The 27,063-nt window shown below is 33.1% G+C and overlaps 2 protein-coding genes across 3 annotated transcripts in view; one reads left to right on the top strand and one right to left on the bottom strand.

Annotated features, from left to right (window-relative positions):
• Positions 1-6,870: 6,870 nt before the first annotated feature.
• Positions 6,871-27,063, top strand: part of LOC145968771 (tachykinin-like peptides receptor 99D) — an 88,368-nt gene continuing 68,175 nt past the window's right edge. For both annotated transcript variants that reach the window (XM_083094549.1, XM_083094558.1), the window contains exon 1: positions 6,871-7,019. The gene's annotated coding sequence lies outside the window, so the exon portion shown is untranslated. The remainder of the gene's footprint in view (positions 7,020-27,063) is intronic.
• LOC145968797 (uncharacterized) overlaps positions 12,009-27,063 on the bottom strand; it is a 74,338-nt gene continuing 59,283 nt past the window's right edge. The window contains exon 6 of the mRNA XM_083094617.1: positions 12,009-12,120. Within this exon, the coding sequence (XP_082950743.1) occupies positions 12,107-12,120 (14 nt within the window). The 3' untranslated portion in view covers positions 12,009-12,106. The remainder of the gene's footprint in view (positions 12,121-27,063) is intronic.

The raw sequence follows: 27,063 nt of genomic DNA, 5'->3' as shown, positions 1-27,063 counted from the left end.
TAAATAACACATATAGTTTTTCAAATTGATGCTATCATTTCTTTTCCTGAGATCTATCTATATTCTCGCCGTATTCAAGCTCAAATGTGTTTCATTCCAACATAAGCTGAAATTTTTTTTAGTTTTTTTGAAGCTCTTTCCGCTTTTTTCAAATCCCTTTGCAATCTTTACGTTAAAGTATTCACGTCTCTATTAATCTACTTTTCTATCTAAATTGCATTTTCTACTGATTTACTTCTTCAATTCGATTGCATTAAGAAAATTGCGACTATTTTAAGACTGTTTTACGCATAATCACGTTGAGAAAATAGCGAAAGATATAAAAAGGGAATAGAGTGCAGTCAAATTATTTCCCATTCTTAATGAGAGCTCTTTGAAGAATTTGATAAAATTAAATATATAGTACGAATATATAATACGATATTTTAGAATTATATTTTTTTACGAGTTCTTCAATCAATATAAAAATTGGATAGAAAGCCATTTTTTTCTAACAATAACTGCTTAATATATAAAAAAGAATTGAGAAGATTTATAATTTCATTTGTTATTTACTTCTTCATGTACCAGTTTATTTTTCATTTCCAGCATATCTTGAGTATGTTATTAACAATCTTATATCGCGTTTTTGTAAATTTAATATTTACTCGTGACCATTTAGGGCTCGAATAAAGAACGCCGCGCTGCTTTCCTTCATCGAGAGCATGCTTGAGGGATATCAATATGCTTCGGTATGAGAAATATTTTATCGTATGCATGAAAGTAGTTATGAGGCCAAATACCGATGCGTTCTCGTCGGATATCGCGATCATTTATATACATATATATACATACATATATGTATATATATATATGTTTCGTCGCGTTTTCTAGATGAAATAAAATTTTATTACATATTTCCGGAGCAATTGATTAAACACAAAGCTAAATGTACCGTTTGCGTGGAAATTGCCATTATATTAATTCGAAAACAATTTACAGAATTTATCGTAATGACGTGATCGTCAATGTATATATTTAAATTTAAATTTGTCAAAAGTAATTAAATGTGTATATATAAACTACAGATCGATATAACAAAAAATTACAAAGGCCAATAAACAAGTGAGTTATTTATTGACCTTTGACATTCTCTTCAACATGACGATATTAAAATGATAAATAGCGAATCAAGTTATTTTGATGAATATTATATGTATCCTCTTTTTCTGAGGTGGTATTTTCTAGGTGGTATTTTTCACATATGTGATTTATATTACATAAATGACAAATACACGATCTTCACGGGCTCTATTTCATTCCGAAATAACAATTCTCATTTAGTAAAGTCAGACTAACGCCTCTCTTTTTGACGTCTGAAAAATTCAGAACATATATGTATAATACCTATGTAACCTTATATCCAGACGCAAAATAAGAGGAGAAAAAAATTTATTACCGGAAACTTATATGTTACATCGAAGATAAAGGACGATGGTAAAATATTTTTTCTGTGCGTGTTCAGTAATTACAAAATCAAAAACGGATGATTCAAATAATGGTATGAAATATGTACTCGTGTAATTGATTCAATTAAAATCAATTTGACATAAAGAGATTCGTTGAAAAACTTTTTGCCTCATGTTTTACATATTTTTGTGCGAATTCATCGAAGCATCAATCTGACCTTTTCTTATATTTTCATCAATTTTGCACAAGACTGCGGCATATAAATGCGAAAGTTTTTTATAGCGATTTTTTAAAAATCACTACATCCGCAAACATGAAACGAATACAATTGACATTTTAGGAGTCGCTGGAAAAAAAATGTTGAATCTTATTTCGCACTGCTCAGTTTGGAATTGGTTTTGATTGTTGTTTACGACAATCCATTAACGATTGAACGGCCGTTCCATCGATATTAGTTGGAAAAAATTAATCGATGGAAAAAATTTAGTTCAGTTTCAGTTTCTCTCTTCTCCATGGAGAGATGTAATTAAGGAAGCAAGAACGCAAGGCAAAAATGAAGAATCAAATATGCGGAACTAACGAGTCGGATTAGATAGATAAGTAGACAGGTAATCGTATTAATTATGCAAGATTAAATGGTTTAACGAGGTCGCAGTTTTTTTTCAACTAAAATTGTGCATAAATTACACGACTGGTAAACAGTCGATCGAATGAATCGTGCATGTATGTACGCTTGCAACCATTTCCTAGCGTATGTTGTGTAATATATTCCGAGATTTAGCCAATGATTCTCGAATACGAGGTAAAAGCTCGGTAATTTTCAATGAAATTCCCCAGCATGTTCCAGTAGATAATATCTATCAATTTCATCGAATAACGTTTTTTAATATTAAATGACAACATATATTATGCATTAATAATCAGATTTAGTCAAAAGGATGAATAGCCATTCATGTATCTCTACTTGTTCTCATTTTTTTAAACTTTCCTCGTGCGAGGTATGCGCTCGCGTGTCGCGTCATTTCAATACCGCACCCACTCGTAATTGGCTGAACGTTCATTCGGTCAAAGCGACAATTGAAAGTGCTGTATGCATAAGTAATTGAAAATATTCCAATCATTGAGTTTGCGACGCGTCGCGCTCAGTATTAATCCTCTGATCATATTTTTTTTCTTCGCCAATTCGATTATCCGTGTAATTAGAACACACGACTGGAACTATGAAAAAAATATATTACAGACACGCGACATGAAATATATCTGCCGCATGAAATATATCTCAGTACATGTGATTTGTTATTCAAGCTAAAAAAATAAAAAGAAGGATATACGTATTATATATATTTATAGCGTTGCATGTGTGTGTAATATAAAAAAGCGAAATATGTGAAATAATATTAGGAGAGACAAACAAGAGAAAGTAACGAAAAATATAAATATGAGTGTTTTATTTTTTTTTCACATTTGTCATTTTATCTATATTTTAAATAATATACATTGAATGTGATATTTTTCTATCTCTCTTTTTCTTTTCATTATATTTATCAATATTTTAAAATACTTTTATTGATTTAAATAAAGCAGAGAGACACATGAATTCGATATTTTTATTGAAGTGAATTATTTTTTCTCTCATCATTAGAAAAGTTTCTTTCATTATCCGATAGATCAATAGGTTAAACCCTCACATTTAGTGATATATATATATATATATACACACGCGCGCGCACACACACACACACACACACACACACATATATATATATATATATGATAGAATATTGATGGCTAGATAAAAGCTTTTTAAATTCCCACATCTTTGCAACATGAGGGAATATGGGGGAAAATATCAATTCTCTAATTATATTTGCATCTCTCTTTCTGTGAAAATTATATAAAGAATATACCTAAGCTTTAGTTAATGTTAAATGTCCGGTGACGAAAATTGCGCTTACAGCAACACGATAAGAGCCGCGTGGTCGGTTCTATTGTTTCTATTAGATAATAGATCATTAAATACTGTCGTACGTTCTGCTACATGGTACGACGACAATGTAATATTCAACGGAAATAAAATCATTTGCATAATTTCATTACAATGTTATTCTAAAGAGATTTACAGACGCATATATATATACCTACGTATTATATATGTGCATATATTAAAATATATATAAAATATTGTAAGAATTTTTTAAGGTAATATTTGTCAAATATTTTGCAATATAAAAAGATTGCATCTTCTCATTCACTTATTAAAAAAAATACAAGTTGTAACATATCAAGCAGTTCCATTTTCATATATCTTCCGATTCTATTATGCGAGTACTATATCGAAAGAGCTATAAAAAGCCGTGCTATTTCGTGAAATCAACAATAAATCGTCATAAATCGCGCACATACCGTCGATTCTTGATTTTTATTTTGCCAAAATTTTTTCATTGAATTTTATCACGATCGAATTTCAATCCATTGTACAGGAAAGCGATCAATATGACGAATCTTATGCAATGACTGTCAATTAAAAAAGTTATCAAATCCATTTTGAAATTTCAAATCCATTTTGAGGTTTAATGGTATTTCACAAAAATACGTTAAAATATAAATGTTTCTCTAAAATAAAAATTCTACCTTCTTCTCATACAGAATAGATTTAGAAATATATTCCGCCACGCACCACGGTATTGAGTTGTAGGCAGCACCTTCTCCCGATTACGTAAATGTTTGAAGACAATATCATTCCTCCGATACAAGTTCAATTTTTTTTTAATGCGAGCTACTATGAGAGAGATACGTTTCTTTATGTCTTATCTATATTTTGCACTTTGAAATACATTAGTTTAGAAAATAAATATTTATATTTTGTAATTTTAATAAAGTTCTATAACATTAAGAAAATTTCACAAATATTGTTCAAATAATGAAACGAAGCTAAATGATAAATTAGAAGAGCTATTATCTTACTGATTGTGAGTTATCATTGAAGACATTAAGAAATGTATCATTTATCTCAAAGTACGATAAGGGGAGAATAGTTTTTGTTGCACATATCTCTATATTTTATATATATATATATATATGTGTGTGTGTGTGTGTGTGTGTGTGTGTGTGTGTGTGTGTGTGTATACGGATGCAAAACAACTTCGAAAGATAAAAATTGTTGACTGAAAGATTGATATCCCACAGTAGGGACGAAAAGCGAATAAAACGCCTACGTTCAATCGACAAACTCGAGATTGAATTTCGTCGTAAAATTGAGTGGCAGAAGAGGGGAAAAGTCATAAAACCATCATAGTATGGTTTTAATGCATATGAATAGAATTGTCGTAAGCAATCAAACAACTCGTTATAAAATCAACATTGCGCTGCGAATAGCCGTAGAGTTTAAAGGTTAACACTTTCGCTGCCGAATCGGCGCTTTTGATTTCTTACACAGAAACATTTCAAAAATTAATATGCTTGTACCTGTCAAAAAATAAGTAATTTACTCTCGGCTACTCTATAAGGCTACTGAAAAATGTAAAAATAATATATAAAATATTTTTAAATATTACAATATTTTAAAAGAAATATAAATACGACAAAAATATATGTATTCAAAAATGTACAATTAATTAACAAATATTACTCGGTAATAAAAGTATTAAATAAATCGAATTTTTCTTTAATTCAATATTTAAATCTATAGTTTGGTTATTTAATATAAGCGTTCTAGATTGTTTTCATTAGTGATATGTATTTTTTAATTGAGTTCACTCAAAACGTTTGTTCAGAACATAAAATTAAAAATTATTTTAAAATGTTACCAGAAATTAAAATGTCACAAGTATGATTTACACGTCATATTACAAATAATGTTTCATAAGAGAGAAAAATCTTCAAATTCTATAATCTATCTCCATCACTTGCACATCAATTTATTTCGTCATATGTTCGGCTTCAGAGAAATAAAATGTTTCCAAAAGATTTGTATCAAAGTTGTCAGCTCAAATGCATTTTTCGCGCGAATGAAATTGCACAATACATAGAAGTTTATATAGGAACATCTTGACATGTTTCGAAATTTTGACAGTTATATAATTTACGAATATTGTCAAAGCTAGGATTTAAAAAGCAGTGTTAAATGTTTCAAATCATTTTTATTATGTTGATATAAATGAATAAATATGCGTATGTTATACAACGCAAAAAATGGACGAAAATAAATGTAGAATTAAACTCTATGTACGAAAATTGAGTCTGGGTAGTTCCATTTGTTTTATTTGTTTGTATAATTATATCTTTACATATATATATATATATATATATATATATATATATATATCTTTTTATCTCATTTTAAAAAAATTATCTTTTTAATATATTTTACATTTACACAAATCGTCGAAATTTCTCTCATAAGCGTCCAAATCTTTTAATATAATAAAAAGAGAGCAATTTATTTTCACGAATATAAATTTACTCTTAAATGATCATGTTTTATGTAAAACATTATAACCAGTTTCATTATTTCAAAATTATTTTCATGTCAGCATGTCAAGAAATATACCTTTAAATTACTTTATGTAAAATGCACAATTAAAATACTAATCGATCGTGAAAATATTAAGCAAATATAATCTTTCCGTCATTTGCGATCTTCAATATTTGAATCTGCAGTTTGATTAGTCAACTCGAGCGCTCTGGATTGTTAGTAATATTCATTTTAATCGATCGCTCAGAGAATGAGAAATTCGAAGTTCTTGTTCAGATTACTTCAATAATTAAGATACGATGCATTAAAATGGCATAAATTTACGAAAATTGCGTCTGGAAAGTTTCATTTACTTGTATAATCATATATATCTCTTTTTTATCTCATTTTAAAAATTATCCTTTCAAAATATACTTTATATTTCAACATTACGTAAATCGTCAAAATTCCCCATTTCCATGATAAATATCCAAAATATCTTTTAACATAATAAAAAGAGAGTCCTTTATTTTCACGCTATTTATATTCATCTTTAGTAAAGTAGATTATTATAAATATAAAGTAAATTATTGCAAGCAAAGATATATTTCAATAAAACCGTAAAAAAATTTTCTAAACTTTATAATCCGTCCAATTATATTTACACGTATTTGTTTCAATCTCAGCTTCGAAGATCCAAAGACACGATATTTCCAACAGATCAGTGCTAAAAGAGTGCAAGATTCTACGTGATGTATCCTCGGAGTTCTCGATCACGCCGCTTAATGCACGCGATAATGCACGCGATAATGCACGCGATAATGCACGTGATAATGCACGCTTTTTCATATCCAGAAGCCTCGTCGTGACGCAAACTACCTTTGGCGGTGGACCCGGGTTCGGGCGATGGGCCGCGATAGGTCGGCGTCTGGAGTACGCGCTCTAGCTGTGCCGGCGTCGCGAGGCAAGTGCCGCGAGACGGCCGGCCAGTATCGTGGAGGCGCGCGACCCGTTGCGATCGTCCAACCCTTAAAATCCCGCTCGTCCATCGTCCGTGTGTACGTACAAGGGATACTTTCGAGGATACGGCGGACCCCCCTTCTCCCTTCGATTCTCGGTGAGTCTTCAATTCTTTTCGAGTGTCGCGCTTTTCGAATGTCGCCTTGCGATCCGAAATGCAAAGTGCAAAGTGGAGAACGTCAATCGAGAGATCGAAAGGATAAATTTCATCCCCCTCTTGCTTAATGTTAGATTAGCGTCCATTAGCGACGGAACGAAATAAATTTTTTTTTAATTTTCGTAATTTTTCAAGTCGAGGCTTTTATCGTTCCAAGAAAAAGAGGGAGAGAAAGCACATGTGGACGGTTTAATGGTGCAATAAGGAAACTACGGGAAAAGAGGATGATCTTATAATAAGTTTTATGTTTATGTACACGATATAAGCGCTTGATTTATATATTATCTCTGTACATTACCTCTCTTCTTTAATGGCGAGAATATAAGCAATGGTCTTCGTAATAAATGTCTTTCCGGAAATGATTTACTCCGCACGTAGAACTTACCTCAATACGATTCTTGGCAGAAAATCGGGAATCACGTGAAAAATAACAGTCGTTATTACTTTCGCGATGCGGTTTCTTTCATTTTACACCTTCAATAGTTATTACTTTGAAATATAATAAGAAATTACTCATCCTCGGAATAATTTCTGTCGGAAGTTGTATAGAATTTATTCGTCTTATATCACGAGATACACCTTATATCAAGAGATACGAGAAAATTTAGACAATCAATCAGTCGTACTTGGATTAAATAATTTTATGATTCACAAATATCATATAAAAACAAAATTTTCAGTTAATTAATTTTATTCTTATCTGAGTAAAAGTAAAGAGAGGAAAAAGGGTATGGAATTAAATTAGAGTCGAATTCTTCGAAACAATCTTCCGACTTGTTTTGCAATTATTTGTACATAGACTCGTACTTTTTAAATATTTTTTGCAAGCAAAGTACTTAACGAACACCGCACGTTTTAAACAAAAATGATAGATTGTTAATGCTACATTAGCATATCGAAAAGTTCTTAATGCACTATCGCGTGCTCAGCTATTAGTTTGAGAACTTTACAGGACTTTGCAATTCGCGTGAACTAATGACAAATTACTGAAAAAAGATATTAGAGTATTCCGAGAATTTTACTCTTTTTTCAACGAAATAATTTCGCGAGCGACACGCAAGTTTTTTTGCATCTTAATTTATTAAACTACTTATAAAGATATCCTGTATCATGTATCGCATAATGCGATCTTTCAATTGAAGAAAAAACACAAACTCGAAAAATCCTGGGTTTCATGCGTTATTTGCGGAAATCGAGCCGCTGGGGAAATCATGCGATGGCAGAAAATCGCGATTTTATACCTAATGAAAGTTGACAGTACGTGACGTGGACGCGAATTTTGAGAGCGCGATGTAATTGCTCCGGCCGATAATTATGCAATTTATGTACGGCACTCAAGCGCACGCGTTACAAGTATTTAATAACGCATTCCATTCCAGAGGATGGCGTGTTTAATCGGTCGCTAAATGTAGGGATGATATGTCCCCATAAACTTTGCAAAAGTTTGCGATGATTGATATTAAAAAGAAAATTCACAATGCATAGTCACGCATGTATTCGCGCGTGTTTCCGAAATTCATTTGCTTTCATTATCATCCCCCGGTATTGTTATAACATCGCTCTGTGTAACGACGGATATCGATTTACGTCAATTGTTATTTGTTCTGACAGAATTTTGTTCTCATGATGAATACAAAAAAAAAAAGAAATTTAAACGCGCGCGTAAAATCGGATTAAATCGACTAGGGAACAGCTTTTGGATGGAGTTCCGAAAAGGTCAAACCTCCGATTTTGCTATCATCACTTATACTTACGTATTTTGATGCGCTGATTACGAAAATGATAGTTAAAGTTACCGACTACTTCATTTTCATGGTAAAAACCATAAAAAAAGAAATCGTTAAAAAATGACGTTTTTTGATTTTATTTTATCAATATACTGAAAATTAAAAAAAAAAAGTTTCAAAGAAAAGTTGTAGATCTTTTTAAAATATACATTTTATGTGCTATTCATTTTTACTGTTATTCACCACGGTCCCGATTGACCACGGTCCCGATTGACCACGGTCCCGCCTAAACACTCTAAAAAGAAATGATACGGCTCGCTTCGCTCGCCGCACCGGCCTGCGGCCCGCTAAAAAATAACTACCTTAGGCGATAGACATTGGGCTACGCTACCGACAGTGCCGCCCGACCCCTCTCCGCGGGGAAGGCGGCTTAACGGGCGCGCTAACGCGCGCCCTACCGCCTTCCCCGCTCCGAGGGGCGGGCTCCGCGATTAGGAAACATGTATTTGAACACTATAGTATATTAGCTAACAAGTGCGGGGGATCAAAAATCGGCCGAAACTGCGGACAGTCTCGAACAGTTCACACGCCAAAGGTTCCAGTATATTGTATATCTTTCTACTCTTCTCACTAAGTCAGAGTGTATATAGAGCTTTACAGCAAAGCAACATTTGGTTTCAGATAAATTTTGTGACAATTGCAGTAGTTGTTTTTCTATTTTTTTTGTTCAAAATCTTTAAGTTCTGATTTGCTTTAGCCTGCCTTTTAAGGTTTTTTAATATTTATTATAGATAAATGAGCTTTGCCATTCCTAACACTGGTTGTTTAAAAGTTTATTTCTGTTTTGTTTATCATAAAAAAATGGACAGAACGTATAATTTTTTCTCATTGGCGTCTATTCTTCAAAATCGTTCCTCAACTCTCCAATGGCTTAGAGATATTGGTTTGATTCCGACGCAAAAATTTTGTAAAACTCATAAAAAATATATGGTTTTACAAGAATCACAGCATGCTTGTGGACAATTTCTTTGTATAAAAAAAGGAAAATATCGACATATTGCAACTGTTGCTGAAAATACATGGTTTGAGAGATGCCATATTTCTCCTGCAGCATGTATCTTTATAACGTATTGTTTTTCGGTCAATATGACGTTTGAGCAAACAATTCGAGAAAGCAGCATTTGTGATGGGCAACAGATATCTCGTGAAACTGTAGCTGATAGATTTTCTTTTTGTCGAGAAGTCTGCATGGCTGCACTTGATGAGCACTTCGAAAATGAAGATCTTTTAGGAGGTGTTGGTAAAGTAGTAGAAATTGACGAATGTAAGATTGGTCGTCGAAAATATGAACGAGGACGTATTGTTGAGGGGTCATGGATTCTTGGAATGATTCATCGTGGACATTCTGCTAATTATCGGCTTGAAATTTGCCCAGACAACAAAAGGGACAAAGATACTCTTCTAGCTTTGATAAAAAAACATGTGGCACCTGGAACAGAGATTCATACAGATTGCTGGAAAGGTTATATCGATTTGGATAAGCACGGATATGTTCATAAAACGGTAAATCATTCTGAGAATTTTGTAGACCCTGAAACTGGTGCTCATACTCAGAATATTGAGTCTTCCTGGCGCTGGATGCGTCGACATTTATCTCGTGGTGCTCATCAGGAGAATATTGCAGAACATTTATGCGAATTTTTGTGGCGTCGCCGTGTTCGAAAATTGAATGAAGATCCTTTCAAACAATTAATTATTGATATTAAAAAATGTTATCCAGGAAAAATGTAACGTATTAAAGAAATATATACATATATATATATGAAAGCAGTTACAATAGCATCTAACATTAGTTTTTAAGTAAAAAAAAATCAAAAGCAAAAAAAATTAAAAGCAACAAGAAAAAAACAAAAAAACAAAAACAAGGAGCTACAAAAACTTTCTACGTCCACGTCGTTAGCTCTGGGTAATGCCAAAGGAAAGTTAACTTATCGTACACAGCATATCGTAGTGTGATGAGATATATCTTTAAGTTTGATTTTCTAGAGAACTATCACTTGTATGGTAAAAATGAATAGGACATAAAATGCATATTTCGAAGAGATCTACAACTTTTGTTTGAAACATTTTTTTAAATTTTCAGTATTTGATAAAATAAAATCAAAAAACGTCATTTTTAACGATTTTTTATGGTTTCCACCATGAAAATGAAATAGTCGGTAACTTTAACTATCATTTTCGTAATCAGCGCATCAAAATACGTAAGTATACGTGATGACAGCAAAATCGGGGGTTTGACCTTTTCGGAACTACACCCCAGCTTTTATCCGAAATAACGTGTTCAGAAGCGACGATGGCGTGTTAAAATAGATAGAAATCCGCCGCAACGTTATTACGAAATTTCGTAATAAGTTCCTATATACTCTATGATCTCTGAAAAAAGAACAATGTTCGAAAGGATATTATCGTTGTTAATGCACGTGGCAGGAGAGCCCTACTTCAGGAAATTAGCATCTTGCAGATTAGATACCGCGTATCGCGCTACTTGATTGCATTCTCAATTGGACGGCATGTACTGATATTTGACCGTAAAAACCTTATTTACATCACACGCGCGTGTATTCCGAGAGAAGCTTTAGAGACGAAGCATCAATTTGCATGCACAATTTTTGTCGAATAAATAAAAGCAGCGCAGATCTTTCATGATATTATCGTATGTATATACGCGATATCGCATTTAATTGCGATACAATATATAATTTATTATATCTCCAAGTGTGATAGTTTTGGCGAGCAAGTAAATGTCAAATCTAGCATTATTCATATATTTATCTCTGGACACTTTGGTGATTAAATTTTATATTTTTGTATTAGATACATTTTGATAGCAGCATTATGTACACAGCATGAGATTTCTTTTTTGAGAAGTCCTCTCTTTCAATCTTTTGATGGAATGTAATATGTACTGGTTATGTATTGATACATTTCATTTCTAGAGTGATTCGACTTTATGTCGCCGAGATATCTCGTTGCTTCAACACGATATACAATTATAATTGAAGAAAAAACAACAATAGAATTTTTCTGGAAAAATTCTATAACAAAAAATGACTCTGCGTTTAAAAAAAAATTATATTCTTTGAAACATGATATTTTTATGTTAAATAAAACTTTGTTTTTTTTATATGCATTCTCTCTTGGATTTTCTGAATTTTTCATAGATGATCCAATCTTTTGGTTGGTCTAACGTTAATCCAAGTGACTTTGCGGAAAATCACGGTGCATCCGTTAGAGAGATACTCAGCGGCTATTCCCTATAAATTTTAAAAGCCTTTTATAAATACTTGTTCAAGCTCCACTATAAAAGCCGCATTTTACTCTTATAGCTCTTTCTACATCATTCTCGCACGTATAGCTGCTACAAAATTTCTAGATAAACGATGGATAAGCGCTCTCAAATATACAAATACCCCAGTTTGAGGTCTGCTACATCTCATCAAAAGGTACATCTCATTAAAATGCCGAGAACAACATAAGAGCTAGAAATATTAAATTGGACTATTTAAAGGGAAAAGTACCAGGTACGGAAAGAGGAAGAGAGCATAAATGAGGGATATTACTGGATATCAGATTGGATATTACTTTATTAATACATATTACGCGTATCATTTTATTATTGAGCTTTACTATCGGAAATTAGACTTGGACGTCACGTATCCGCATCTTCGTCAATTGATTTGATTGACACGCTCTTTACAGCGTCATTATAGTTTCTCGACGCGATATAGAGAACGTCGCCGGATGATCGTCTCGATGTATGCACTGGCACGAACGCGCGAGACCATAAAAGAGAAAAGCGCGAGAGGATGAGAACGTGACGCGATTAAGTGCGTCGAATGCCGGAGTATCATCGCCGATATCCGCGTACTTGACGATGCGGGTTTCGCCAGATACATACATTCCGCGATACATAATTCTTGCGGATAAGCTTCCGAGCACGCGCGCGCGCTTATTAGTGACAGCGCGAAGCGCATTCAATACTCGACGGGCAGGATGGGTCGAAAGAGGTGAAAATTTTTGCCCAACAATTCAACCACGCGATTCAACAGCTATACGATGATTGGCGTAAACTCGGCCGCTCGCCGACATTGACGAGCGCAATCCGCTCGACGTGGTACTCTCGTTAAACCGGGGGAAAAAAGGACGCCCTTCGCGACGAGATCAACGCGACAATCACGACATGATCCCGCGGAAATCGCGCCGTTACATTCACCGAATCTATCAGCGCTTACGCGCCTCTCCAATTATGCGACATGTTGTACATCGCGATTCAAAGGGATTTCCAGGCTTGACGATTGTTTCCATGACTGATAGAGTTGAAGGGAAAACTCTCTTTCTCTTTTTTATCGATTGAGCTATTTTTATGAAATTATCGAGGAAGCATTGCCCATCGTATACACGATTGTGTATAAAAAGCCAGTAATACTGTTTTATTCCGTTTAAATAGAATTTAAAAAGTTCACGCATATCTTATTGTTAGTCATAAGTATGAAAATAAATTATATTCGAAATAACTTCGCGAGAAATATATGACGGCTCGCGAAGCCGTAACTGAAGAATTCATTTAAAACTCAAAACAAATTGGAAGTTGCCGCATTGTAAAACTTTGTTTCGTAAAACTTTGGATTTCGCAGTTGGATTGCAACAAGTACGGTGAGTAGGGAACCTCGTTAAGAACATGGCATTTTAGAAAACGAGCTAAACGCTCTGTTGTTGCGCAATTTACAAATAAGAAACAGAAGATAAGAAACGACGGCAGTCAATACAATTTACAACTGGGATAAAAAATATGGGAGAAAAACACGGAATTCTTTATGCATGATTTATGAGTGCACGAGTCTGTTTTCCTTTTTTTAAATTTTATTTCTATTAAATTTTCTGCGCAAGTCCTCCTCCTCCCCTGTTCTCTCTTTCCCTTAAAATCTTTTCTCCGATCGGGCGGAGTAGATCGTTTTATACGAGGATCTACTAAAGATAAAAGGAACGTAAACATTGCAATTGGGTTCGCTGTAAAATAAAATAGAAGGACGAAGAAGCTCTTGAGGGAGCACATATACAAATACTCACTGTTGCGCAACATGGTTGCACAAACTAAGAATGCGATACCATCAAGTATTTGGGACAGGCTGAAGGGGTGAGAAACACGGAAATAGGTAACATCGTAAGAAAATGGAGTGGAACAGTCGAGTAGTCGTTTATGGATTATTTCGCAGAAAGTTCAGAGAATTCTCGAGATAGTCTGTATTTCTCTCCGAATGCAATTAGTGCACGCTGACGGATTCCCTTGCTCTTGGACCATCAAAAATTATACGAAACTCTCTGTTCCAGAAATGTAACGAATGCCAACATTAACGACAGCCGTAACGAATGTCACACGTGCAGCGGAAATATAGCTGCATTTATAATATACATACATATCGTGACAATCTCTCTAAAGATGAGAGCTCTGTGTTTCTCTTTCCGTTTACCGATTTTCATCGACTGAACAATTTCGGGGACGAATAAAAACACGATAGATGAAAGGTCAGAAAATTCAATATTCTGTTAAAACAGCGAGACTAAATTATTTGAGGTATACGGACGGCGATTAAACCGGCTATCGCGCTGCAGTTTGTCTCGTTTCAACATACATTACGCTGCATGTAGCGAATGACATACAAATATAATCTTGTCTAATAAGAAATTCGCCATGATAACGGAATGTCTATCAATAAATTTACGATATAAATGAAATTTTCTTAAATTATATTCCAAACGATTTTATATTAAACGGATAAATTATAATAGGGGGAGTTCCCCTAGTAGCGGACACTTACGGTTTTTCGTAGATAAATTTAAAAAATGTATTTTATTTCTTTTATATTTTGCATTAATTATTAGTTAATAAGGGTGTAGTTCCGAAAAGGTCAAACCCCCGATTTTGCTGTCATCACGTATACTTACGTATTTTGATGCGCTGATTACGAAAATGATAGTTAAAGTTACCGACTATTTCATTTTCATGGTGGAAACCATAAAAAATCGTTAAAAATGACGTTTTTTGATTTTATTTTATCAAATACTGAAAATTTAAAAAAATGTTTCAAACAAAAGTTGTAGATCTCTTCGAAATATGCATTTTATGTCCTATTCATTTTTACCATACAAGTGATAGTTCTCTAGAAAATCAAACTTAAAGATATATCTCATCACACTACGATATGCTGTGTACGATAAGTTAACTTTCCTTTGGCATTACCCAGAGCTAACGACGTGGACGTAGAAAGTTTTTGTAGCTCCTTGTTTTTGTTTTTTTGTTTTTTTCTTGTTGCTTTTAATTTTTTTTGCTTTTGATTTTTTTTTACTTAAAAACTAATGTTAGATGCTATTGTAACTGCTTTCATATATATATATGTATATATTTCTTTAATACGTTACATTTTTCCTGGATAACATTTTTTAATATCAATAATTAATTGTTTGAAAGGATCTTCATTCAATTTTCGAACACGGCGACGCCACAAAAATTCGCATAAATGTTCTGCAATATTCTCCTGATGAGCACCACGAGATAAATGTCGACGCATCCAGCGCCAGGAAGACTCAATATTCTGAGTATGAGCACCAGTTTCAGGGTCTACAAAATTCTCAGAATGATTTACCGTTTTATGAACATATCCGTGCTTATCCAAATCGATATAACCTTTCCAGCAATCTGTATGAATCTCTGTTCCAGGTGCCACATGTTTTTTTATCAAAGCTAGAAGAGTATCTTTGTCCCTTTTGTTGTCTGGGCAAATTTCAAGCCGATAATTAGCAGAATGTCCACGATGAATCATTCCAAGAATCCATGACCCCTCAACAATACGTCCTCGTTCATATTTTCGACGACCAATCTTACATTCGTCAATTTCTACTACTTTACCAACACCTCCTAAAAGATCTTCATTTTCGAAGTGCTCATCAAGTGCAGCCATGCAGACTTCTCGACAAAAAGAAAATCTATCAGCTACAGTTTCACGAGATATCTGTTGCCCATCACAAATGCTGCTTTCTCGAATTGTTTGCTCAAACGTCATATTGACCGAAAAACAATACGTTATAAAGATACATGCTGCAGGAGAAATATGGCATCTCTCAAACCATGTATTTTCAGCAACAGTTGCAATATGTCGATATTTTCCTTTTTTCATACAAAGAAATTGTCCACAAGCATGCTGTGATTCTTGTAAAACCATATATTTTTTATGAGTTTTACAAAATTTTTGCGTCGGAATCAAACCAATATCTCTAAGCCATTGGAGAGTTGAGGAACGATTTTGAAGAATAGACGCCAATGAGAAAAAATTATACGTTCTGTCCATTTTTTTATGATAAACAAAACAGAAATAAACTTTTAAACAACCAGTGTTAGGAATGGCAAAGCTCATTTATCTATAATAAATATTAAAAAACCTTAAAAGGCAGGCTAAAGCAAATCAGAACTTAAAGATTTTGAACAAAAAAAATAGAAAAACAACTACTGCAATTGTCACAAAATTTATCTGAAACCAAATGTTGCTTTGCTGTAAAGCTCTATATACACTCTGACTTAGTGAGAAGAGTAGAAAGATATACAATATACTGGAACCTTTGGCGTGTGAACTGTTCGAGACTGTCCGCAGTTTCGGCCGATTTTTGATCCCCCGCACTTGTTAGCTAATATACTATAGTGTTCAAATACATGTTTCCTAATCGCGGAGCCCGCCCCTCGGAGCGGGGAAGGCGGTAGGGCGCGCGTTAGCGCGCCCGTTAAGCCGCCTTCCCCGCGGAGAGGGGTCGGGCGGCACTGTCGGTAGCGTAGCCCAATGTCTATCGCCTAAGGTAGTTATTTTTTAGCGGGCCGCAGGCCGGTGCGGCGAGCGAAGCGAGCCGTATCATTTCTTTTTAGAGTGTTTAGGCGGGACCGTGGTCAATCGGGACCGTGGTCAATCGGGACCGTGGTGAATAACAGTAAAAATGAATAGCACATAAAATGTATATTTTAAAAAGATCTACAACTTTTCTTTGAAACTTTTTTTTTTTAATTTTCAGTATATTGATAAAATAAAATCAAAAAACGTCATTTTTTAACGATTTCTTTTTTTATGGTTTTTACCATGAAAATGAAGTAGTCGGTAACTTTAACTATCATTTTCGTAATCAGCGCATCAAAATACGTAAGTATAAGTGATGATAGCAAAATCGGAGGTTTGACCTTTTCGGAACTCCATCCGTTAATAATATTAGAAATGAGAATAAATGAATGGAATAATCAACTTTTCTATAATATAATATTTAAATCAGTATCAAACTTTGGTATAAAATTTTGACGATCTTGAAGTGGCGCCTAGTACCGGACATGGTTAAAATAGATCCCCTAAACACCGTATAACTTCAAAATAATTTATAATAATCACAAATATAATTATCAGAACACTCAGGGATATCATATGCCTCGTGAGCCCATTCCTAGCAGTTGGAGCATTGAATTCAATCTTTTTCATTGCTCTCTAGGCAAACTACACAGGTAGTATCATCGTTTGTATGTTTAGATGTTAGTGTTCTAGTTTTCTTTATCTTCTTTGATCGTTTCGTCTTTTTAAACTTATTTCTTCACAGACATGCAATACTGACATTTTTAGTGTCTGGCAAGGTTAGAACAAAATATTCTGTCCGAGCCAGGGGACAAAAAATGTATTAAAAAATAACGAATTCGTAAAAACTAGTTTACTTTATGCAAAAAGCACATAGATATTTGAAAACTATTTATCAAAATACTTCATAATACAGGACCACATCTTATAGACAACAAATCTTCGTAAGTATGACCTGTTTCTAAATTATACAATACAGCGTTTTATCTTCAAACGCATCGATTAACAGTCCTCTTAGCTTGCGTATGCAAATCTGGAGTATGTCGCATCCTGCACGTGGATCATTATACTTTCTCCGCCCTATCACCGAAATAACCACCCAATCGCGTTTTTATTCGCCTAGATATGACATATGTCCGGTACTAGGTGCCGTCCGGCGCTAGGGGAACTCCCCCTATCATTTGCACGTACCGTAGGCGCCAATAATGCCTTAACATATGAAATTAGTCACATTCGGGACTAATAATAACTAGTTATTATTAAGTTATTATTAGTCTCGAATGCGACCAATTTCATATGTTAAGGCATTATTGGCGCCTACTGTACATGTTATGTTATATCGATTGTCTGGCCTGTCGCAGACCAATTCACTTGGGCTCAAATGTTTCTACATATATATAAATTCTACTGTTGGTCATTGACTAGCTGTGTAATAGATATCGGACATTCAATAACTGGTATATACATGTGTCTTTTTAACGATTTCTTATCGAAAATTATAAGGAATGAAAATTATAAATAATCCGGTAATAGTCATTAGAATAGCGCTTTTATTATTTTTGAAATTGTAATAACTAAAGGAAACTTTCAAACAAAAATTGAATAAAAGAAAATACTTTATAATGAGATTATAAAGAGATTGAAATGGGACTATAAAGATACTTTATAATGAGATACGCTATATAAAAGAAGATATATAAAATAAAATTTACATCTATTTAGAAAACATATCAATTACGTTTTTTTAAATGGAATCATACGATTTTATATATATATATATATGTATATATATGTATATATATATATTTATATGAAATATATGTATATATAATTAAATATATATAATTAAAAAAAATATATATATATATCAATTCTCTTAATCTAACAATAAATCTATATATTTAAAAAATAAAAGAAAAAAAGTGACATATTTCTCTTATATATAACTCCAATTATGAAAAAATTATAAAAATCATTATAGTACGATAACTTTTTCTATACAGCGCAATCTTTTGTTAAATTTTTTTACAGTTTCTCAAGTAATTAAAATAACAATAATTACTAATAATTATCGATTCATCTTATATATGAAATAATTAACTATATGGAGCTACTGGCAATTATTTCTTCTAACGATACAATAAAATGAAATTCAATTCCTGAAAAGCAACCTGAATTAAATCAAATTTAATTTAAAGCAACCTGAGTTATGTCATTATAATGCAGAAAATATTTTCTTATAAATTTTGTGTGTGATTTATGATATATATACATGAAAAAAAGTTATAATATTCGAAATAATGCGTAAATAATGAAGGAATGCGAAGAATAATGCAAGTTAGAAAAAAAGTAAAATGGAGAGAAAAAAAAGAGTTACTCAGGAAGTGCACACGGAAAAGCATATCAAAAGATCGACTTAAACGCGATAAAAAGTGTGTTAGAACTAGAGAAGAAAGGTAAAAGATATTTAAGTAAGAGAATTGCGAAAAATTCTCTTTGGCGTTTTCGTCATCGGAAGGAATTTTTTTCACTCTCTTTGGTTCTCATTGATATAGCGAGAAGTTTTGACTGAGAGATATGAGATGTGTTCGATCGTAAAATTTCGACTTCATCGTACGTAATCACACGTGTGTAACACCTGTCTTTTAGCGTGTCGAAGGTGATATATCGAAAGATGATATACCGATATAATCTTCTCAGCGTTTTCGTGTTAACATTGACTTAATACGCCATTTAATTAATCGCAAATTTATTGTTCTGAAAAGGACTAATCACGATATAATCTGTAAAGCATATCCGCTTTAATTTCGATTCTTTGATGAATTTGAAATCATCTTTCGCTTAGAGAGAGAACTGAATTAATCTGCTATATATATATTTATCGAGATAAATGGTCTAAATCTGCGATTAATTGATCGCCATTGGTCGATGACAAGGCGAATGGCCCACTACAATTGCGTTCATTTCCTGTATAATTATTACAGTTTACAGGTTGATTGATTAAGTTTCTCAATGTATAATAGAGGAGAAGATATTCGAATAATTTCGACGTAATGTATGCATCTTTACATTAATTCCGACTCAGTGATTTTTATCATCTTGTTTCATGAAAGAACCCGAAAGTTTTTTGAAAAATATAATTTTTCAAACAAAATTTTAATTATAAATACCAGGAATTGTGCTTTAAAACTAAAAACTACCGTTATGTTATATTTTACAAACTTAAATTAAAAATAATTAATAAGAGATCTCTTACAATGTACAGGAAAAATTATTACAGTCTTTAACGGGCGCGCAGAATTTTGTTCTCTCAGTCATTCTTTTTTTCTCGTAACAAATATGCAGTTTTATCGTTCTTTCTTCCTGCCTAAATTCCTCCCGAAATTCATAACCGCCGCGGAAAAAAATCAAGCTGCATACTTTGCCTCTGACAGAAGGCGAAAATTTAATTCAGCTCTAAGGAGTGGAAAGTTGAAAATTCAATGGAAAAAGCGGGAAAAGAAGCCAGTGTTGCTGAGCTGGGTGAACAAATAAAGGCAAACAACACAGTCAATCTTAATACATATGTGCTTTGCTGTTTCGCGTTGAAATGAAAAATCTAAAGACAGACTTGCACGAGGGCGGTCATGGAACAGATGCAACGAATAGCGTTAGATAGCGAAAGAGACACCGACAGCCCCTAACTTTTCATCGACACGATCAAGAGGGACGAATCGTCCGAGAACAATATGACGGACGCGAGTTAGAGAGAGACTCACCAAGGATGGGTGGAGACACGGAAGTTTGACGAAGGTAGGGCGATGGACGGTAATAAATCTTATTATCCGAGCAAATCCGGGCTATAATATATCGTGCAGTTCGTGCACCGCGAACTTTGCCTGAAGCGCAAGGTATATATTTACGCGTTAGGGACAGGTACATATTTATGGGTGTGTTAGCTATCCAGGCTAACGTATCACGGGCGATGCAGGATTGGCTTTAAATTACTAACTATCGGCCAACTCAGTTAGTCATGAACGAAGTAACATGTTATTTGGCTTATTATTACTCGCCATGGACATTAATTAAATGATTCATTGTTACAAAGTAATCTAATCTAATATCTGTAATATTGATGATATTATATAAAAACGCATTTTTACCGAAAATTTGAAGTATTAGATAGCAAAGATAGCTTCATTTTGTCCAATAATTTACAGAATACTGTCTTCGATATTGTCTTTAATTCATAAGAATATAATATGATTGCTTATTTTTAAATTATTAAAAATTCAATTATATAAAATTATAAATTATGAGAAACTTAGACATTAGTCGAGAATTTGAAGTATTAGATAGCAAAAATAGCTTCAGTTTGTCCAATAATTTACAGAATACTGTCTTCGATACTGTCTTTAATTCATAAGAATGTAATATGATTGCTTATTTTTAAATTATTAGAAATTAAATTATATAAAATTATAAATTATGGGAAACTTAAAGACATTAGTCGAGAGTATATTTTAGAAATAATATGAATATTATAATCTGTTTATTATATTTAGATTAGTAAGCGGTTTCAAGCGATACGATAAGATCCAAGCGCTAGCAATAAAGTAGATTTAGGACAATTTTTGATCAATATAATACATCGAGCTTTCTTAACATTCCGCTTCGCTGAAGTTTACGACGATGATAAATCTCATTATTTGCGCAGAATAACGTGAGTGACTTGTCACCGTGATTTATCGATGTAAAGCCTAGATTTATAATGCTTCTAAGACAGCATTCCCGCGATATGTTCGCCGTATGCATGCATAACATTCCATACTTATTCCGAGAATGAAAGCACAAGTAACACGCATCAGCGAAACCGCCATTATAATAAACATTTCTCCTTTAAAAGAGAGAACATTTCTCCACGTATGCATTTTTCCCATGTGATAACCAGACTAAGATAATAACCGCTTCGCTTAATCCTTTCGAATATGGTGAATATTCGCTTTAACAGAAACAATATAGAAATAGAATATGTGTATGTATGTGTAAATTAGTGGAGTAAATGTACCAGAACCGATATAGGTTTCCTAAACCGACATACTCATATTTCATAGCGTTACACTCACATTTTATTCATGATACGAACTTAGTCTACTTAATTAGCTTGCTCATTAAAAGCTCTCATCCGTTTATAAATCCGTTTGTATCAAGATTTTGAACTTTGACAATTTCCTTCCTGTGGTTTTTTTGACAAATTATATAATCTAGCGGAATATTCTCATTAATAATTTATTATTATAATTTTATATGTAAAGAATTACAAAAATTAATTTCTAAATTTTTTTATTTTTCATTACAATTTTTACCACTTTTATGTAGTAGCCAGTCTTCAGTAGCCGGTCGGTTAAAAAAAAAACACGTATCTCAATTGTCGCTCTCATACCTCATTTTTCAAAAGAAAAAGTTTGAAAAATAATATTATCGAAACTGTAAAATCTAATCTAATTTCATAAAATAATCGTTTTTTTTAGTAAATATCCGTATGTAATGTAAATTTTTATTTTCAGCCTTTAGCTAAAAATTAAAACCTGAAAAATGTCAATTTTGATACCTTTCCTCTAAAAAACATGTATGTTCAATAATTATGTGATTAATAATCATATATTCATGCCAAAGCATAAAAAATTTTAAGTGTTATGTAATATACTACGTAATATACGTGTACATAAATATGCATATATTTAAATTTATATCTTGCTTCTGTAACACGTGCAATTCCTCGCTGTGTCTTGGATCTCGCGATCTTATTTCGCGTGCAAAACAATTAAGAACTTTAATGTCATATAAGGGATTTTCATTAACTCCACAAGTTTCGAGTAGACGGACCTGAAACCCTTCACAACTATTTACTTTTGCCATGCCAAACTTTCCGAACGATAAACCGATATAACCCGTGTATAACGAGTGGGTACTCGGCTGTCCAAGCGTTTAATCGACCGGTTAATCCTCCTTTTGTAAATTGAATAATCTAATGGACACGTCGGCAGGTCAGATAAATATCATCAGGATGAGAACCGCGACATATTATGACGTATAATGACTTTTGGGCGAGCTAAAGCTATAATACGATGCCATACACATACGTGTGTCCTATTTAAAAAAATCGTGGAGCCGTTTGCCAAATTAGTATCGCTAATGGACCGCGTTGCCATATTAATTGCGCTTCAATAATCGAATCGCGCGTGAATATCTGCCACTATGCAGTTGCGGTATATTCATTCAATTAAAGATTGATTAACGATGAACACACGTGCGTGATTCGATACACCGCGACGGAATGACAAATAGTTTGCTGTGACACGAACGCGGCCGGAGAAACGAAATGTCCAAATCGAGTGTACATCCATTAAAGTCAAATTTATTTTCATTAATGTCGTACACAACGTTAAACCGCAAGAGTTTATTAAGGCAGTTTAATATATTCGTATCCTTGTCTTCTGCATCGTTTTGCACTATATATATATATATATATATATATATATATATATATATATATACGATATACAAAATACATATTTTATACAACGATACATTAATATCCTGCTTATTTTTATTAATGTCGGACACAACATTAAACCGCAAGAATTTATTAAATAGTTATTAATATCGTATCCTCATTTCCTATATTATTTTACATAACATATATAAAACGCGATACAATATACGAATATATATTTAAATGATATACAAAATATATATTTTATAATGATATACTAATATCCTGCTTTAATGAAACATATTGTTCTCTGTGAGAATAAAAAAATATTGCTACACAAAATATATATTACACGATTGTTACTTCGTTCTTTTACATCAATATTTTTGTCGCAAGCTATCGGTATATATAATTAGCGTGCGAGTAAATAAGAGTGACGATTCATGAATTTCTAAATATCCTATTTATTTATATCAGTAATTATTTGGTCATAAATATGTAGGGTGAATTAAAATTCTCTCTTCACGCTTCTGAAATATGTTTGGGAGAGCAATAATCAATCGTAATGATCAATATCTATGGCGGTCATCCAATGATTAGGGGAGATCGGAAATATTTTGAAATATCATGTAATACGTGCTTCTAATTCTGATGGACCAGATAACAGCTTAAGAATAATGCGCTATCACGAGGTTACAGTTTATAGACCTTTCTTTTCAAGATGACTAAAAAATTCACGTACATTACGCTACAAATGGTGACGGGAAGAAAGCTTTTTCGTGTCCGTAGAAACTTTTTGAATTGATACCTTCCGAACACGCCTCCGCGAAGTTTGTAAGAAAAGAATTTTGATCCATCCTGTATACATAAGATCGTGATGTTATTTGCAGATCTCGTGAACTGTCGTACAAATTGACTGTTACACATTGAATCTGCGCTGGATTTTTCATAATTTTCTGCGCGTATGAGTCGCTCGTTTTGCATCCTGAAGATCCATAAGATAAACAAAAAGTTCACGAAGTTTGAAGTTGCCATTTTTGCTGTCTTTCGTAAAAGAGGGATATTATTTTCCTCGCAAAACTTGTATCTCTTACAAATACCTATCCATTTTTCTTCTCTCTCTCTTTCTCTTTCTTTCTCTCTCATTAAATAAAATTCAAGTGAAGCGGAAATTTATATTCAAGTATAACTCATATCACGTATAAATAAAAGTTTTGCAAGATTGAGTCAACTGACCGAAACACAGATTCACATGTCTCTGTTTCCCTTTCTGTCATTTAAAACAAAAGATAACTTTATTCATTCAAACAAATGAAACATGACTGTCGCTCTTATAATAGGAATTCGATTATTGCAGTGCATCCTTATCAAAGATACGTATCGCAACTTTATGTCGAACGTCGGCTACTTGTTAGAATTATTACGATAGCTGCTTGAGCGTGAAAATTACATTGAGAATGCATTTGACTTAGTTTCCTTTTGTACTCTCGTCTTTGCAATCGTTGAAAATTTATCTCAAGATTTGACGCGTTTTATCGCACTTTAACATAGTAATTGATACAATTATGCATTGAATTTCATTTACCAATTTATATCGTTATAACGAGAAGCAACTATTTCTTATTTATCGAGCGTATATTTCAATTTTATATACATTTTTTAGCGCGTTCACATTTTTTTCACTTTCTTTGGTGTGCTAACATATGCAACGTTCGCGATAAAAAGCGACATTTTCCGGTGCCTCCAATTTCGCGTGTTAATTATTTCCAGGTCTGTCGAAATAAATGACAAACCTTTCTCTCTTTCTCTTCCCATTTCTCGCGCTTTTACTAAAAATTAATGACACACACATGCGACGGAAAATTTTATTAATTTAATTACAATCCCATCTATACGTTTCTTTTTACTTGCATTCCCGACTGAGCATCAAAATTCTGTCCGCAATAACGTTTTATACCTTACGAAAAATGGTATCGTAAATTCTGAGTTGCAGCGAAAATAGAATTTGGCTGCGAAAATACTGTGAATATGCGACTAATTCTCTCTCTCTCTCTCTCTTTTCCTCTTTCTTTCTGACGATTAACTTTTTTGGAACGATAAAAAATATATTTAAATACATTTCTCCCCCTTCTTCTTCTCCCCGCATGAAAACAATCAGATCGCAATTCTCTTTTCGATTCATAGATTCGCACCGATGTTTTAATTGAATATCCCAAACGGGACAGTACGGTTCCAAGTGATGTTTAAACATGCATGTAAATTTCTCTGATCGCACGTGTCCTGTCTCTTGTTATACCAGATGATCAAATTTTCATTCCTAAGGGTAAGGCATTCCGGCATCGCGTGTATGATGATTCTGTGTATTTTGCAACACTTTGAGGCTGCTCAGTATAAACTTTTTGAGCCAATTTTGTATCATAAATATATCAATCATAAAATATATCGTTGTTTGAATATATGATTCTTGGAGAGATTATAAGAGCCGATATATTAAAGAACCACACGCCTCGTCACGCGAGGTGGCTTCTCCTCCGAAATCCTCGATCGATCATAATTTAGTTGTCATGTGCAAGTTCTTCTTTTCTCTTTCTCAGCAGCAGCGGTTTGAAATATCGTCGATGCCGATATTTCTTGTTCATGGAACTTATATTTGACAATCGACCCAACGCAACTACCGGACAAGATGTCAGTTGCAGTCTTCGAAATAATTCGCGAATGGTCATCTTTCCGTCTATGACCAGAGCTTGGCTATATAACCAAGATGATATTCTCTCGCCAAGTGCGTCGTTAAACGGATGATCGTTTAATAAAGAGAACGCTTATTCTCTTCGCTTTTTTTCTCAACGGCTCATAATACATAGGCTGCACATTCAAAAAGGTAGAGGAGAATATCTTCGTCAAGTTGGGATTTTCTTCGAGAAAATTGAATTTATTATCATGAAAACGCCTAAAAGTATCGTAAATGTAATTGTTATATAACGAAGAAAAGTCATTTTGTTCGTCACAAATGGTTTTCACGTTTCTATTTTTAATTTGTTCTCTGATATTTTTTCGGATATACAAACAATAAATCGTGCAATAGTTTCACCGGAAATATAACGTACAATAGTCTCTATTTCTCTGGAGATTTCTGGAAATCTCATTGTACTGACGTGCTCAAGAAGAACAATGTGCACTTTTGTTTAAAAATATATCATCCATTAGAAATATATTTTTAAACGAAAGTGCACATTGTTGACGTTAATGTCGCTTGAAAATTGACAGTGTACATCAATAGATGTCGAAATCAGAAAAATAATTCTCAAAATGATTTCTCATAAATTATGGTTTAATTATTATTTTGGTTGTTGTGGTTATTTTGATCACTGACGTGTAATTAATCCTAAAATATCTCGCGCAATACGTTAAATGAGGATACTCCAACGATTAACTCCAATGATTTATTATGTAACAGGTTTCGTGTAGTAACTTAATTAAGATTTATCTTGGGTAATCAACGAAGAATAATCGCACTAGGCTATAATAAACCGAAATTAAACGATGCTAATAAGATGACATAGTTAACATGATCTTATATATCGCTATCCTATCATATCGCCTTTCTAAAATAACATATTACAAATTTGCAACTTCTATGTAGGATAAGCAAAATAATATTTGAAAGAATATAAATGAAAATATATATTTAAGAAAAAGAAGCTATAATTCTCCTGTTAGATTAAGAGAAATATGAAATAATATAAAATATATACAATAATTTATGTCAATTAAAATTCTGATTTGTGAGATATTTAATTTTTATAAATTAAAAATAAATATCTAACAATATATTTCATATTGAAGACTTT

Source organism: Camponotus vicinus, unplaced genomic scaffold, assembly GCF_025532165.1.
Source record: "Camponotus vicinus isolate PSW18456_S1 unplaced genomic scaffold, iyCamVici1.0 SCAF_1, whole genome shotgun sequence".
In the NCBI taxonomy this organism is placed as follows: domain Eukaryota; kingdom Metazoa; phylum Arthropoda; class Insecta; order Hymenoptera; family Formicidae; genus Camponotus; species Camponotus vicinus.
This window is presented reverse-complemented; position numbering and strand designations above follow the sequence as displayed.